Source organism: Culex quinquefasciatus, chromosome 2 (genome assembly GCF_015732765.1).
Source record: "Culex quinquefasciatus strain JHB chromosome 2, VPISU_Cqui_1.0_pri_paternal, whole genome shotgun sequence".
Classification (NCBI taxonomy): domain Eukaryota; kingdom Metazoa; phylum Arthropoda; class Insecta; order Diptera; family Culicidae; genus Culex; species Culex quinquefasciatus.
This window is the reverse complement of record NC_051862.1, coordinates 151927100-151944439: the sequence shown is the minus strand read 5'-3', so window position 1 is coordinate 151944439 and position 17340 is coordinate 151927100. Positions and strand designations below refer to the sequence as shown.

Genomic DNA, 17340 nt, shown 5'->3' with positions numbered 1-17340 from the left:
CTCGCACGCCAAGCTTGAATGCAAAAAGTGCATTTTTCGAATATTTTTCAGAATTGCGCTTAACAATCATACCAAAGTTATTCAAATTTGGTCGCCTAGGGCTTCAAGTTATAGTTTAATGTCCCCTGAACAAATTCCTGTACAGACATAGTCCATAAAAGCTTGTGTTTAGGCATAGCAGGACGTTTTAGAGAGAAAAAAATGTATTTTTTAGCCGAAAAATTTCAAAAATCGCTCTCCAAAACGAGCCAAAAAAATTTGCAGTCAAAACTAATGCATTCAGCTTATAGAAAATTTTACGGAGATCATTTTGCTTTTTTAACATTCAATTTATGTCCACGCAAAGCCGAGATATTTGCATTTTAGTAAACAAAAAGTGACGAATTTTCAAAATTCATAGTATGTAAGCGTTTTTAGCATAAAACATGAACTACTATGATTACAAACGAGAAGGCATATATTTTGGATATTTTTATTTTGCTCGCTCAAAAACAATATTTGTTGATAACATTTCATGAAAAAAATGAGATTTTCTCAAAATGTGACGTAAACGACAAATTTATAAGTACTGCTCTGTGATCTTCTCGATATGAACAAATAATGCTCTTATGGGTAACTATTTTTGAAAACACATTTTTTTTTATAAATGAATTTGGTTCATTCGAATGTTCATGCAAAAAAAATCACGTTCACAGCTTGAAGATATGAACGATATTAAAATTACTTCTGATTTATGATTATTTGTCGTTTACGTCACATTGTGAGAAAATCTCATGTTTTTTTCATGAAATGTTATTAACAAATAGAGTTTGTGAGCGAGCAAAATAAAAATATACAAAATATATGCCATCCCGTTTGTATTCATAGTAGCCAATGTTTTATGATAAAAACGCTTACTACTATGAATTTTGAAAATTCGTCACTTTTTGTTCACTAAAATGCAAATATCTCGGCTTTGCGTGGACATCAATTGAATGTTAAAAAAGCAAAATGATCTCCGTAAAATTTTCTATAAGCTGAATGCATTAGTTTGGCTGCAAAAAATCGGCTCGTCTTGGGGAGCGATTTTTGAATTTTTTTTAGATAAAAAATACATTTTTTTCTCCCTAAAACGTCCTGCTATGCCCAAACACAAGCTTTTATGGACTATTTCTGTACAGGAATTTGTTCACGGGACATTAAACTATAACTTGAAGCCCTAGGCGACCAAATTTGAATGACTTTGGTATGATTGTTATGCGCATTTCTGAAAAATACTCGAAAAATGCACTTTTTTCATTCAAGCTCTGCGTGCGAGTTGTAAACCATTTTTGGGATTTTTTTGTTGTATGAAATCATTGTTCCTGACATTCTCATCTATCATTCTAGGGGTGTGCACCAAAGTTTTGACAACTTTCATTTTTTTTTGGGACGGCCTACTGTTTATTCATTTTGTTCATATTTAGCTCAGAGCCTACCATTGTGGAATTAGTTGATAGCTGAATTTTCTAGCATCTTCTCACAGTCGGTGGAAACGGTAGTGGAAATGCCTAGGGGTTCACAATTGGTGTGAAAAAAGTTCAATTCAAAGAAAAATCATGGAGGAAAATTTTGGTCTTTTATCACTTCTCAAACATCCTTACAAACTGTTCGAACATTCTCGCAATATTTTTAATAAGTTATTTTTTTTTTTGAAAAAAGTTCCATTTTTAACTAAATGAACCACGTGCTCCGTTTATTTGTCAACAAAGCTGCAGCTGAATGGCGAGACAAAGTGAAATTGATTTTTGGATTTGACATTTTCAATCCCGCATCTGACCCGCCGCCTATCTCGGCGGTCGTTGAACCGACGTTAGTTTCCAACTACCGAATCCAGTTAGGAACTGATCGTACAATAATCGCCTAGGTAACAATACAGTCCCCAGACCCGAATATGCGAAGGCCTCGGAAAAAAATCACTTCGGATAATTGAATCACGTAAAAACATGTTGTTTTGTTTTTGATTGTTGAAATTGAATATGACCCCGAACATGCTCTAAAGTGATTTTGAATGTTAAATTCAAGATGGCGGACAAAATGGCGATGTTGAAATACTGAAAAAGCGTATTTGGTATGCTAAAAGGCAATCAACAACACAAATTTGACTAAAATTGGGTCGCAGAACTTGAATTTGATGTTAGATAAAGAAAATAAAAAAAAACGAAAACATTTTTTTGTTTATGCTTTGATTATCTGAAGTCTCATACAAACCTTTGGATAATCAAATCTTCGGATAATCGAACAACGAAAAAAAAAAGTTTTGTTGTTGTTCTATTTTCGATTGTAAAGCTTGAAAATGCCCCCAAACATGCTGTAAAGTGATTTAGATTTTTTAAATCCAAGAGGGCGGCCAAAAGGGTGGTGTTGAAATACTGGAAAAGTGTTTTTGGTATGCTAAAAGACAATCAACATCACAAATTTGACTGAAAGTCGCAGAACTCAAATTTGTTGTTAAAAAAAGAAAATAAAAAAAACGAAAAAAATTTTTTGTTTATGATTTGATTATCCGAAGTCTCAAACAAACCTTCAGATAATTGAACTTCAGATAATCGAAACTCGATTTGGTGTCTTCGCGAAAGTAGTGATATTGACGAGAAAAAAATAAGGATTCGTTTTTTTCTGAATTATCCTGGTATTGGCAGCTGGACGAACTAATGCCGCAAAAGCTGTTGCGGGCATATAGAAAGACAAAAATGCAACAAATAGAGTCGCTGTTCATATTCTCAGGGATCAGCTCTGTTGTCAGTTTGTTAAATTTTATTGGGAAAATTTACTGTCTCTGTAAATGGGATCTATTCAAACGTACAGTGAGTCAAATATTTGTCCGTACCCCCCCGTACGGGAAATGTTTGTGATATAAAAGTACATAAAATTCGACTAAAGTGCCATGTTTTATACATCAATCGATGCGGCAGAATGTCCTCTTTAAGACACTGTCATTGGATTTGCAAAAAACTTTTTCTTGAAAAATACAAAAATTGTTTACTGAAAAAAGTCAAAAAAAAGAGGTCAAATAATTGTCCGTACCCCTAGTAAAAGTACAAAATCTGATCGATTTAAGTGAATTCATTTATGAAAATGTTGTTTCAGTGTCAAATACTAGTACCTTTAGCCAGTTTGTGACAACTTTGAACTTCTGATAAGTTTGTTTAGTTAATTTATTAAAAATTGGATTAAATTTAGTTTTTTAAAGTAAAACTTGTCAAAACATTAGTTTATAAACAACTATTTTTATAAAATTGCTATTTTGTGTGTAAGAGTCTCTATTGAACAAGTTTCAACAATATTTGTTCAAAATATACATTGATTTCATCTTTTTATTGACATTTTTCGACCAAAAATACTGTTTCGGAACAATACCGTTAAACAATCCGGATTGTCCGGAACCGGTTCAACCCTCGGAAATTTGTGGTGATCAGATAGAGGACAAACCCACCTCTTGCAATTTGAAGCATCCAATTTCGTCCACTACAGCCCGATTACGATTCCCTAGTCTGAAATTTGAAATTTTCAAATTCCCCAAGCAAAACATTCTGACTCAGAACGGTACAGAAATTCTCAGCACGGAAAGTGAAAATTTCAAATTTCAGACTAGGGACTCGTAATCGGGCTGTAGTGGACGAAATTGGATGCTTCAAATTGCAAGAGGTGGGTTTTTTTGTCCTCTATCTGATCACCACAAAATTTCCCTCCGAGGGGTTGAACCGGTTACGGGACAATCCGGATTGTTTAACGGTATTGTTCCGAAACAGTATTTTTGGTCGAAAAATGTCAATAAAAAAGATGAAAACAATGTATATTTTGAACAAATATTGTTGAAACTTGTTCAATAGAGACTCTTACAACACAAAATAGCAATTCTATAAAAATAGTTGTTTATAAACTAATGTTTTGATAAGTTTTACTTTAAAAACTAAATTTAATCCAATTTTAATATAAATTAACTAAACAAACTTATCAGAAGTTCAAAGTTGTCACAAACTGGCTAAAGGTACTAGTATTTGACACTGAAACAACATTTCATAAATGAATTCACTTAAATCGATCAGATTTTGTACTTTTACTAGGGGGTACGGACAATTATTTGACCTCTTTTTTTAACTTTTTTCAGTAAACAATTTTTGTATTTTTCAAGAAAAAGTTTTTTGCAAATCCAATGACAATGTCTTAAAGAGGACATTTTGCCGCGTCGATTGATGTATAAAACATGGCACTTTAGTCGAATTTTATGTACTTTTATATCACAAACATTTCCCGTACGGGGGGGTACGGACAAATATTTGACTCACTGTAAGAAAAGCAAATCATAAAAAAATTATTCTATCTAACCTTGCTCACAGTTTGTTGCCCTTCATCCGCCGTGCCAAAAGTTAATCCAGCGAGGTCTGGTCGGGAAAGTCGAAAAAACAAAAGCACCCGTCGGAAATATGACGATAACTTATGATGTCAAAACAAAAATTGGTCCCATACACACACACAAATACACATGATAAGCGCACAAACACAAACAAGCCAACGTGTTCGCAGAAGACCAGAGAGCTTAACCATGCCGCCGAGCCGGGTCGGTTATGCTCGAAGGAATTTTACGAGCATCGCATTCGCGAAAAGCCCCAGACTTTGTTCGGCCCCAAAACGGTGTTAGCATACAAATTGAGCCCAAAGGAAGAAAAAAAAGGAAAGAGAGCAATTCCAGAAACACCACCACCACTGCTAGAGGAGCTGAGACTGAGACGTTTCAAGTCAATTTGGCGCCAGTCGGCAAACCATAACCTTTTCACTCTCGGATGGAGAAAAATGCGTCCAACTTTTGTTGTCCTTGGTTCGCGCGCAAAAGTCATCAAAGAGCTTCAAAGAGCTACTTGGGGCAGGTTGGAGCCACCAACAGCAGCAGCTCACTCTCGAAACGATGATGGGAGATAAAAGCTGAGCTGGCTGGTGGAGAACTTGAACTTAATCTGACGGGGGTTAGAGCTAATCGTATACGTAAATGAAGATTATATGATTCAGTGGTTATGTTTTCACCGGTTAGAATGAAGAAAATCATATACTTGATTGTGTTTCAATGAGGTGACATTCACATCTTTATGAACTCTTTTGTATTTCTCATCGAACGAGTGCAGATCCTCTTGTGATTGAACATTTGCATACCAATGATAAAAGCGATTGCATCTCCGAATGCACTATTCAAGGGGTCAATGGAAAATCTTGGGGAAATCTTTTTGATGGAGGATTTTTTTACATTACATGTAAAGCTAAGTCATAAAAAGTAGTAAAAACAATTTAAATACCATATTCTGAAACATTTTTACGCGTATTACCATGCGTCTCCATTAGCGTGCAAAACAGGATTTTTATGAAAACAAAACTTTCACTTAGAAAATATTTTCATAATTCCATTTAAAGACGGTTTTTAGAATCTGACCAAAATAAAAAAGAAGATAAAATTCAACGGAAATCTGTCAGCTTTTTCATTATTTCGGACTGAAAACGCTTGATAAAATGTCAGTCCAAAAATTTGCATACGGCTCGATAACTGCCTAAACTGGTTTGCATTGCTATTTTAAGCGGAATTCCTATGAAACTGGAACATCAAGTCTAAAGCATCTCCACGTTGATGATATGAAGAAATTTTGTCGGCAAAACAAGACCACACTATCAGTGAACTGCACTTTAAAGCGTTTAATTTAAAAGCTTTGCAGTGTCCAACATGGTCAACCCACTTAAATATAGTTTTTTTTTTCAAAAGCAAACAAACCCACTTCCAAATTACAAGACCGTTTAAAAGAAGAGACACTTTGCTCAGTCATAGTTTGTCGTCAATATTTACTCTTCAAGGAATTGAAAGTAGTGTTTTGCAACACCGTTGTCGGTCTTTGGGCAAATATAAATTACAAATTCAAGCACCGCCACTTGCCACCACCTCCGCCGATTGCAATTCTAATTCACTTCTGCGGCTTTAAAGTGCGATACCGATATCGATCCGGAGTGGCACGTGATTAAACTTGAACTACCGCGTGGGCTTATCAGAGCTGCGGTGGTTGTCCCACTTGAGCAGCTAACATGTCACACTTATCGGGGTGCACGGAAATGTCACGAGTTTGTCCGGCAGCAGCAGCTCCTCAGATTTCCCTTATCGAACTCGCGGTGGGCTGTTCCGATGGCACGGTTAGATGGTGGCCAAAATTGGGGTAGGAAAGTTACTGAATGAAAACACCCCCCTTCGATTGACCCTAATTGATTGTGCGTCTCCATTGTTGTCCAGTGATTGCATTTCTTTGCATTGTTGACGTCGCGATAATGAATTTGTTTGTGTCGATTTTGATTGATCATCGGCCCAAATATGTGGTGTCAATTTGTGACAAGACTTGTTTTGCGCCAATTTGAGTTTTGCGTTAGCTTTATGTTCTTTTTTGCAGTTATGTTCACAAAAATTCATGTTCCTTATGATTTTGTGAAATAAATAAATACAGTCCAGACTCGATTATCCGAAGCCTCGATTAGTTTCTGAGATGACCAATTATTCATCAGGGGTGACATTGGGTCTGGGGGGGTGCGATTGGGTCATACAAATTTCAGCATTTTTAGCAAAAATGTCACCCCTGACGACGGTAGTTGAAAGTGTGTACCGTCAACTGGGGCGAATTGGGATACATGGGGTGAATTGGGACAGCAGTTTTAACCATGTTACACCCAAAGGAAAAATATATCTCAAAATCTGCAACAGTGGATTTGTTGCAGAAAATGTCATATTTTATAACATTTTTTGCAGCAAGACCGTAGATCATTTTTGCCCGCGTGTAAACATTTCTGCGATCTGCTGTTCTCACTAACACATATAATGCTGGCCCGTCCCCGAGCAAAATTCAAAAGAGAAGAATATGTTGGTGCTCTTTCACTCACTATTCATCAAGCGTCCATGGCGCGGTGGTAGCCTGTCGGATCAATAATCAAGAAGTTGGTGGTTCAATCCTCGTTCTGTTAAAGATTTTTTTGTGAAATACAACCAAAAAGCCGTCGGTAATGTCGATAATTGTCGGTAACGGGCAAAAATGTCATACCCCTATATCGCAAAAACTGCATGAGGACAGTTTTCATGCAGATTCTGATATACTTTCATGCCGCCATAGGGGGATGGCGTCGCTATTTTTAGACCACGTTTTCCACTTTTTCTCATCGAAACCGACTACTTTATCGACCTCATTTTGCTGGGCGAGATAGGACGCCGTTTATTTTTAGACGATGACTCAGCACTTTTCCACTCTTGCGCTTAAAAAAACCAGGTGGCAGCACGATGTAACGCCACGTCCCTATGCATCACAATCATGCGACCGCCGTTTGGGTGTAGAGCACAATATTTTAATTTTTCTGGTTGGTTTCGGATAGAACAGACTCAGACCAACAAAATGTGTACTTCCATTTCCAAATTTAAAATCTTTAAGTGCTCTAAATACTGCTTTCCCTATTCAGACTGTAGTCCCGATTCACCCCAGATGACAGTACTTTCAGATGCTTTGTTCGGTTTTGCTCCAAAATGGGCCATTTAAAAAACACTTTGAAAATAGGCTCAAAATCACTTAAAAATAGTTATAACTCCTCAATGAAGGTACAAAACATGTTGCTGTCTTCGGAAAAAATGTGTGATTTTATGTTATAAACAATGCTTCAGAACATAGTAGGCTGCTAAAGTGCCGTCACGACAAGCTGATTACTGCTAGCTACATTAATGACAAATGAACAATGTGTGTGTGTGTGCAACCAACCAAACGGGACCACGCGGTCTCTTTTTACAAATTGAGTTGTTTCCATGTATTTTTTAAATCTACATTCTATACATGCAAATAACTCGCATAGGCATTTGGAAGGTGTTAGCTCTGCCGAGCTTCGGTGACCCATAGGGGGATGGCGTCGCTATTTTTAAACCACATTTTCCACTTTTTCTCATCGAAACCGACTACTTTATCGACTTCATTTTGCTAGGCGAGATAGGACGCCGTCAATTTTTAGACGATGACTCAGCACTTTTCCACTCTTGCACTTAAAAAAACCAGGTGGCAGCACGATGTAACGCCACGTCCCTATTTCTACGCTGGCTAGCCGAGCGCGAGGTACTTCAGCTTTATCGACAAGCCCCGCCCTGAAGAACGTTTGGACCAATAGGATTCAAACTTTATTTAGAACTTCCGAACCCTTGTCAAATGGACAAGGACCCAGCGCGTATATAGTTGATAGTAACAGTATTCCTAATTCCAGTCATAACTCACCAAGTCACGAAGGCATAGTGGTGATGTCTTCGACAAAGTAATTGATGAGGATTATTATTTAAAAAAAAAATTATATGTTATATGTATTTTATATTTATGTTGTTAAGGACAAAAACCCCGCAATTGTTGAGCAATAGGGAACAACAGATCAAAATTGCCGTCTTGTAATGATTGTTTTAAAATGGTGTTTTCTTAAGGAGACAATACACTACCGCAAACATACAAACAAAATTGCACTTTTTCGTGTTTGACAGTTTGCCAAACTCGCAAACAAGGCAAATTGTAAGTAGGCTGACGTTTGCACAAACAAATCCAGGCAAACAAACAAAGCAGGCAAACTGTCAAAAAGTGCGAGTTTGTTTGTTTGTTTGCCGTAGTGTATTGCTATAAATTGATATAATTGAAATCTTATTCAAAATAGTTATAATGTTAAACCAAATTTGCACTCGAATAATACCTTATAGGGCGTCCAATTTTCCCGGGTTTTGAATTTCCCGGGAAACGGAGAAAATATTTTTGAAATCCCGGGAATTCCCGGGATCCCGGGATTTTTTTAACAGTCATAAAATCTACGTTTTTATTAAATTTGTTATGTTTTTCAAGCTTACTAATACGGAATTAGCTCAATACTGTTAATTGGTGATAATCTATACTTCAATCTGAACAAGAACAGCGATTTTTAGTTAGTTTAAAAAATATTAAAAATTGTTGTTTTTTTTATTGTGCTTTGGATTTTTATTGAATCATAATTTTTAATCCAATGTGATTTAAATTACTTCATATTAATCATCCTAAATTTTTTTAAAATTTCTTTTATTTTTCATGTGACATGACTTCTAATGCTTGAAGAAATTCATTGAAACTGTAAAAAAACAAGAAACGAAAGCAAATAAAATGATACCATCCAATGTTGAATTCTAGAAAAGTTTATAATTTCATGTTTTACAAAAAAATATTTAAAAATTATCTTTAAGCCACTACCGCCAACTGAGGGAAATCGGGAATGCAGTCAGAATAGGTTCAGGATATTTTAGAGCAATAAATAAGAAAATCGGTGCACTATTTTTTTTTTTATTAAAAAAATATCAGGACATTATGCAAAAAATACTGGATTAAACAGCTTTCTTAACTCGTTACTATTGTCCTAATTTGCTCCAGATGCCGATGTTTGATGAAAAATAATTAATTTTTTTTTCTAGTTTAAAAACGTCACTAAACGTAAATATTTATAGAATAAATAAAATTTAATGAAAATATTTAAAATGCTAAGCATTTTGCGAATTCGTAAATTAAAATTTTAATATTTTTTCCTTATAAGCCAAATAAATGTTGATATGTTCCGAATACAAATTTGCTAATGTTTTAAAATTATTTTCGATTATTAAGTATTCATTCATCTATTTCCACAGTTTCCAGACCAAAATTTTTTTTTTCAATTTCGGGAATTCCCGGGACAAAATATAAAAAAATCCCGGGATTTGGGAATTCCCGGTTCAGGGAAAATCCCGGGAATTCCCGGGATGGATGCACTAATACCTTACAACAATTTTGACTTATTTTTACTAAGAAATTTCAGTTCTTTTATTGTTAAATTCAATTATTAACCCTCCATGACCACAATAATTGAAGTGTTAAAATATATAAAGAATGTTGGTAATTGATTTTTTGATTTTTTTTTTACTTTTTCAAAAATACCAAATCGATCATACATTTTTTTTAAGTTTTCAAAGATTCCCGCACCATTTTTGTATGGACTGCTGCAAAAATTGTATGAAACCAAATTTGTATGGAGACTTGTAATGGTCAATAGCTTCTTCGGACGTAAAGAATAAATTGGCAATGTGTTGTTAATATTGAATATGCTTACAAAACCATATCCTTTTGAATCAAATTTAGTACCCGATTACAGTGGTAGAAATGCCAGTGCTCTCATAAGGAATACTTAGATAACAATCGCATCTTTATTTGCTTTATCTTTACTCAAATTTCCCTATTCGCATCATATCGCCACATTGATTAGTTTGCGTAACATTTTAACGGCACGCGCAATTTGCGCCCATCAACACGCTCGTCAGTCCCTTTTAAACTGCGCTTGATGAACGACGACGCGCCTTTTGCTTCAGCTCACATAAAAATCCAATTTCGGACCCGTTTCCATTCAGCAATAAACATTTCCCTTCTTTTCTTATCTCCTTCCAGCCCCATCAGCCAAAGTGGTTCTCGTCTATCATCCGAGCCAAAGAAAAATATCAGAAAAAAGTCAACATAAAACGCAAGTAAATATTTGTCGCGCGCGCGGAGATACAAATTTCGGACGAAACGCACAATACTCCGCACACAAAGAGAAAAACGCCCACGCGCACACCACACACAAACACACAAACGCAACCGGAATGTCCGCTCAATGAAAGGTGGCAGATCGTCGGTTGCTCGCGGACCCTTGCCGGAAGTGTCGTCGTCCACGATGGAGCAACATTGGAGCAGAATCTCCCGGACGGCGGCCACCGTGCTCGAGCAGGAGGTGAACCTGTCACGGCGGGCCTGCCGGGTCGTGCCGGAACCGGTTCCAACGAATGGTGCTAAACCGGAACAGGAAGAATCCGGCGTAAATAGTGAGGAGGGTTGTGTTGGGGATGCTAGGGCCAGGTTCCTTAGGAACGAAGAAGAGGAAGAAGAAGTTGGGAAGAAGCAGAATTCCAGTGGCCACGTTCAGTTGAGTTGTTCCGTTGTTGTTGGTTTGATTGGTCAAGTTTTCCTGTTAGTTAAGGCACTACTAGTGATGGGTTATGTTGGTGGGTCCCGGAAGGGTCGTCCCGTCGGAAGCAGTAGTTTTAGCAAGTACCTAGTGAAGTTGGGCATCTGTGTGGCTGTGGTAACCGTGCTGTTGGCCGAGGGCGGTGGATTTGTGTTAGCTAGACCCAATCGTAGCAATGTGCTGGCAGGAGGTAGCGGCAGCGAGGAGGCGGCGATGGTGAGTTTCAAACTGATATTTATAATAAGCCACATAAAATTACTCTGAGGTCAACAACCTGCTAGAAATTCGTGACATCAAAACCCCAAAAAACCCGACTCAAACAATGGGAAGTACCGGATAGCCGGCTCAATTAGCAACTGTTTTTTTCCTCGTGGCACGATGATTCATCCAATTCATCTCGTCATCCGTTGTCATGATCACGTGCTTAAGGCGTACGCCAAATTCACCTGAGCATGTCTTCAACTCATTGATGGATCTTTTTCTGCACCGTCAGCAAATTTGGCGTGAGTGGAATCTAATGAACTCGACCCGTGCTGATGGAAGAATGTAGCACAAATCAAGTGAAGTTGAAGTCGTTGCTGATTGACCCACATAGTTCTAATTCGCCGAAGACAGGTGATAAACTGTTTTTCGTAGAATAAAAACACCTGGTTAAGGTGTAGCATCGTTTGATGTTTCGACATGGTAAACATCACAACAGATATGAAATCGAGCCGACTCAATGATGGCAGTGTATCAAACGGTCGTTTGTCATTGTTGGAGGGCCCAATTATGGCAGGCAGGCCGCGTCCCAGGTATTACGTTACCAAGATGAATACCATGCGGCAGAGTCTGCTTGTGACAGTGGTCGCGTTTGCAGCAATTTATCGGTCTTCGTGTCACCATGCTGGCACCATTCAGTGTGTACGACAACGAGAGATGGATGGTCGTCAAAACAGTGTGACGACTATAGATATCATTTATTACCGCGCCCTGGATGACAGTAGAGCGTATGATGAACTCGTAATTAAGTTATTCGGGTTGTCTCTGATTGCAAAAGGGTATAGTTGGATTGCAACGTTTCATGTGCAGCAACTGCAACTAGAGATACATTGGATGCTTTGGAGAATGCAATGAACTCATGTATATTTGACATAATTTGTGTACAAAACCTGTTGGAAGGAGTGTTTCAAAACATTTTATTTCAAAACGTTGTATTTGAATACCAAATTTTAACCGAGAAAAAAATATTCGTTAAACGTGTTTTTATCATGCTGAAAAACACAACTTTTCAGCGATTCCAATATGCTCCAATATGACTTTAATTTGGTCTGGATGTTGGTCAAAATAACAAAACCCTTTCTTTTTGATGATTAAAGCTGGTCCTAGCCAAGATAGGGTAGTCCATAAAATGACGTTTTGCAAAGGTTTTTGCTTAAAGCACATTTGATTCAAAGTTATAGTTTCGGAATATCGACGTGAACTTTGAAATATATTAGCTAATGCAAAAAGATTATTTTTTGTCAAGAAAAAAAAAATTGGTAAAAAAAAGTTGCCCCGACCCCTTTTCTATTAACGTGAAACTTTGTCCTAAGGGGTCATGAATTCTGTCTATGATTGATAAAAACTTAAATTTTGAGTGTTTGCATTTGCTTCATTAAGGAACATTTAGAAAAAAAAATTTTACAAATATTTCTCATGTTTTGCATTCTATTATGTATGAGCAGGTAATGACAAATCGTTTTTGAAAATACTTCAAGTATTTGTAAATTGTCACATTTATAATCTTTCATTTTTTCAGCTAAAATCGATTAAAATTGAGCGGATTTATAATTTTTGAAAAAGGTGGTGTGACAAATCGCCAAACAAAAAAAAAATACGGGTGTAATTTTCTTGGCCAAAGAACCCAAACTCCAATTTTAAGTCAAATCGAAGCACTTTTTGTAGTTAACTTTCATATGGATCTGCTGTATGGAAGAAGAAATCACAACCTTTGGGTCCATTTTGACAAATCGTCAGCTGTGTGCTATTTTGTGACATAGACCATTTTGGTCGAAAATGAGTTAATGATGACGTTATGCTATACTTAACAAACACTACAAGATGCTTTAACCCGATTTTGGAAACTCGCTTCCGTTTCCCGGATATCGCAATACACACTTGTGACATAGACCAATTTATCATCAAAATGATTGTGCACACTTGTTTAACACGTCATACATGTTGTTGGGAAATGTGGAAAAAATTTCATGTTTTTCACTAATTTATGTACACACATACTTTCTAAAGGCAATGCAACCCTTTTTTTATAAAAATAAACTAATTAAGTCGATTAAACCATTGATTTGAGCTTATTTTAGTTTGTTTGGGAATTCTGTGCACACTTGTGACAATTTTACTTTCGAAACACACTTGTGACACGTGCTTTTCAGATTTTTGTTTACATTATTTACTGTATCTTTTAACTGGTGTAACCAAATTAGTTGAAACTTGGAGCGTTTGTTAAGCGATAGTATACGAACCAATTGCTTCAAAAAGTTTGGCTCTATCATTCATAGTTTTGAAATTATTTACCAACAAACTTCCGAAGTAGCAAGATAAACATCGCTTTTTATTTTTTTGTTGAACAATTGCTGCACAAGCGTTTTAATACGTTAATTATTGAACAAGTGCCATAAAATTTGGTCAATTGTTCTCAATTTGATCAAAAAACCATTGTTCAACATGGTTGTGTAACACAAATGCCAAAGTTTATTCTGACTCAAATGGAACATGCTTGTAGAACTCGAAAAGCAAAATGACATTTGCAGACATGATGTTCCATTTCAGTTTGCTAAACATGATAACATAGTAGAATTGACCTCTGGCTTCGGATGGGATTTCACGTAAACAAGTTGTTTATGTGTAGTTCGCGTTCGTGTTTTAAAAACCGAGCAAGAACATGTTGACGAAACAAGCACAGATAGTTCTAAAAATAGAAACAGCTTATGTTCAAAAAAAGTTTTGGCAAACTGTTAGTGAACTTGGTAAAACCTAGATGACCGCAGACTTCTTATTGACGTTTAGGCCTGCTCATCCAACATAACCCCTCGTGGAAAGAAGCAGACGCGCGCCCGGACTTGACATTTTGAGTGATCTTGGGTTCGATACTTGCACTGAGCATTCTTCATCAAAAATTAATTAGCACTCAAACATAATTAAAAAAAATCCCCAAAGGCATAATTAGGAAATTGAATGATTTTTTATGGTTGATATTTTCATATTATTATCATTCATAAATGGCGTATCCCTGTCCAAACTAATAAATTACAAAAAACTAGTAGTTAAAGTATCGTAAAGCGACATAACTCACAAATAAAGGATTAAATTAAGAAAAAAAAACTTTTGAGCGAACACCTTGAAAGTATTTTATGAAAAGCCTGTTTAACATTCTTGTCTGCCACGATATGTTCTTGAACGGTTATAAAAACGTTTGCCTAACCCCTCCTGAATCTTAAAGGCAGAATGTTGTTACACGGTTCTAACGACGTTATCCAACCTGGTTCAGAATCTTATAGTCAAGAGTTCTTATGACATGTTCAGCAAACGTTCTCTATGCAAGTAGGACGTGCGCTGGTAAAACTCAATTAAACCATGCACATTTCTAACGGGTTAAGAGATGTTCAACAACAGAAATACGTGCGCTTTCTCCAGCGTTCAAGAGTTCTCAGGGACGTTGGGATAACATAGTAAATGAGTTCAACAACAAGTTCGGAAATCTTTTGGTGAACAAAGTGTGCTACTTGGGTTTAAAAATCGATTTTCTCTAAAAGTACTAAACGGTCGTTGTCACAAGATAGCACACAACTCGTCGCCATCGTGCTAACTTGTCGTACGTGCATTTTGGGCCAAATTGAGTTAAGAACGCCATTTTGTGCAGCTCACAATGCCTCACCTTTTGACCTTCACAGATCCCCAAAATTCGATTTCAATCCTGAGATATTCAACAAAAACCGAAAAAACTCCGTGCATTTTTGTCACTTTATATATGAAAGTAGTTTCAATCTTGTCGTGCTATCTTGTCACTCCATAAAAATTGATGTAAGTGCGACAAAAGGCCAAAGGGATTTCAGGCCAGGAAAGTCAGGATGCGTTTGTCGCACGTACAAGCTAGACTACCGTAAACATTTGTATTTATAACTCGGGACTCCAGCAACCAACTTCAACCAAACTTTGGGACAATGCACAGAATGGTGAGCCAAACAAAACGTGTTTGTTCTTGTTTACATTGCGTGCTCTCGTTTTTGAATATTCAAGGTCAAACATTAAAACGCGTTTTTTCTCGGAACGTCAAAATGGCGGGTGCGACAAGATAGCACGACGACGTCGAACTGACGAAATGTTGGAAAAAATCATATTTAACTTTTAAGCTTGCACTTAACACAATCATTAAATTAATGGAAAGTTGGGTGTCCAAATCCGAGCTATCCCCTGAAATTAAAGATTGGCCCATCACAAGGCCAAATTCCAAATGTGAGCTCATTCTGACCACAGGAATCCCTCCCTCTAATCCAGTGTTTCTCAACCGGTGAGGAATTCCCCCTGGAGCCATTCTTAGTATTTGAATGTTTTTGCTAGAAACTTAAATTTCTTTCTTTTAAAGTTTTTTCATAAGAATTTTCGACTTTTTTTTAACATGAACAGTTCGTTGAAAATCAAATTTGAAAATAAACATATCTGTGAGGTTTTGTATCCTCTTTTATTACTTTTGCTTTGAAAAAAGGATCATCAAATAATCTTGACAAGAGTAGTTTAGTAAAGTTAGTTTGCCTGCAATAAAACTGTGATTTTTTTAATTTTCTTAATACAAAAACAGTTTTTGAAGAATAAATTGACATTCTATTTTAAATTAGAAGATCATGAAAAAATGTCAATAAAAATCGTTAAGAATTTGTTCTTTTTGTTGCAAGAGTAAAAACAATATTTTGTAGTGAAATTTGCTATCTTTCTACATAAATTAATCTCTAAATTATTATTTTCGTGATTTAATACTAAATTAAAAAATGAAGGGGGGGGGGGGGGCGAATGAAGTTCTTGGAAACAATCCAAGGGGGGAATTGGTAAAAAAAGGTAGGGAACCACTGCTCTAATCGCTTGAAGTTTTTATGGGAAAAATCGTAAAAATTTTAGAATTTTAGAATCAGATTTTTTACTCAATACTACCAGCTATCCCATTGCTTATATAAAAAGTGTCATGAAAACTTCCAATCAAAGCTCATTTCCACTGACATTCTCATTAATCCGTTGTTATTGCTTTCTCCTCCACAGTCGTCGGAACAGCTGGTGGCCACGCCGGGGCTGGCCGGCTTCGGTTCCCTGGGGCCAAGCGAGAGTCAATTAAAACGATCCGCCGAGCTGGCCTCGATAGTGTCCTCGACGGTGCCATCGGACGGAGCAGGAGGAGGCAGTGGTTCCTCGCGGCAGGATGGTGAAACTGGCCACGACGAGGATGGCCATGCCACTGGAGGGCACGAGGTGGAACGATATCCAGTGGCGCAGGTGGAATTTTCCCGCGTCGAGACGCCCTTCGTGATTGGCGTGTGGATCCTGTCGGCCAGTATAGCGAAAATCGGTGAGTGATGGCTGTGGGCGGTTAGTAGCTAGGGCTAATTATTGACACATTAATGACTCCGACTACTGTGGGGTGGTCAGTCGAGGGGTGTTGTGGTCAGTTGGTCATTGAAGGATGAAGTCCGACGTCGGCGCGGAACGGATGGGTGTAATTTGCGCTTAGAAATTGTGTAGGGTGAAGGGACATTTACTTTATGTGATATTATTATCGTTCCATACATTACATGAAAGCAATTAGAAAATGATTGATGAAGAACAAATGTTATTCAATCATTATAAAAACTCATAAAAATCTAAACAAAACAGCAAGGAAAATGTTCCACTTACCCTTTGAAAACACTTTCTACTTGAGTTACCCAAAACCGCATCATTCGCTGTCCATCAGAGATCTACGGTTGAGAGCGAGGGCGTCCATTCAATGGTTTGGCCGGAGGGCGAGCAACGTGTAAACAGCCGAACCAGTCTCGGGGCCAGGAGGAGCATTTGTTTACCCGGAATAGGACTCTCCGTCCATAAACGTGTTTACCATTTAGGAGTAAAAAATATGCTTACGCCATTCATCGCGCCAGGCTCAATTTGAAGAAGAGCGCGCGTGGCAGTCGCGTGGCCCCGGGGCAATGTAACGATGTCTGGTGAGACTAGGAGGAGGTCTCTAATTTCGCAACATCGCAAACGGTTCAATGTTGGAGGTCTGAAACGGGGGGTAGAATCGCTTTA

At 37.3% G+C, this 17340-nt stretch overlaps 1 protein-coding gene across 17 annotated transcripts in view; it reads left to right on the top strand.

Annotated features, from left to right (window-relative positions):
* Positions 1-17340, top strand: part of LOC6041618 (sodium/hydrogen exchanger 3) — a 133305-nt gene that overhangs the window by 44131 nt on the left and 71834 nt on the right. For all 17 annotated transcript variants that reach the window (XM_038251225.1, XM_038251220.1, XM_038251219.1 and 14 more), the window contains 2 exons: positions 10479-11250; positions 16321-16624. In XM_038251225.1, the coding sequence (XP_038107153.1) occupies positions 10684-11250; positions 16321-16624 (871 nt within the window). In that variant the 5' untranslated portion in view covers positions 10479-10683. The remainder of the gene's footprint in view (positions 1-10478; positions 11251-16320; positions 16625-17340) is intronic.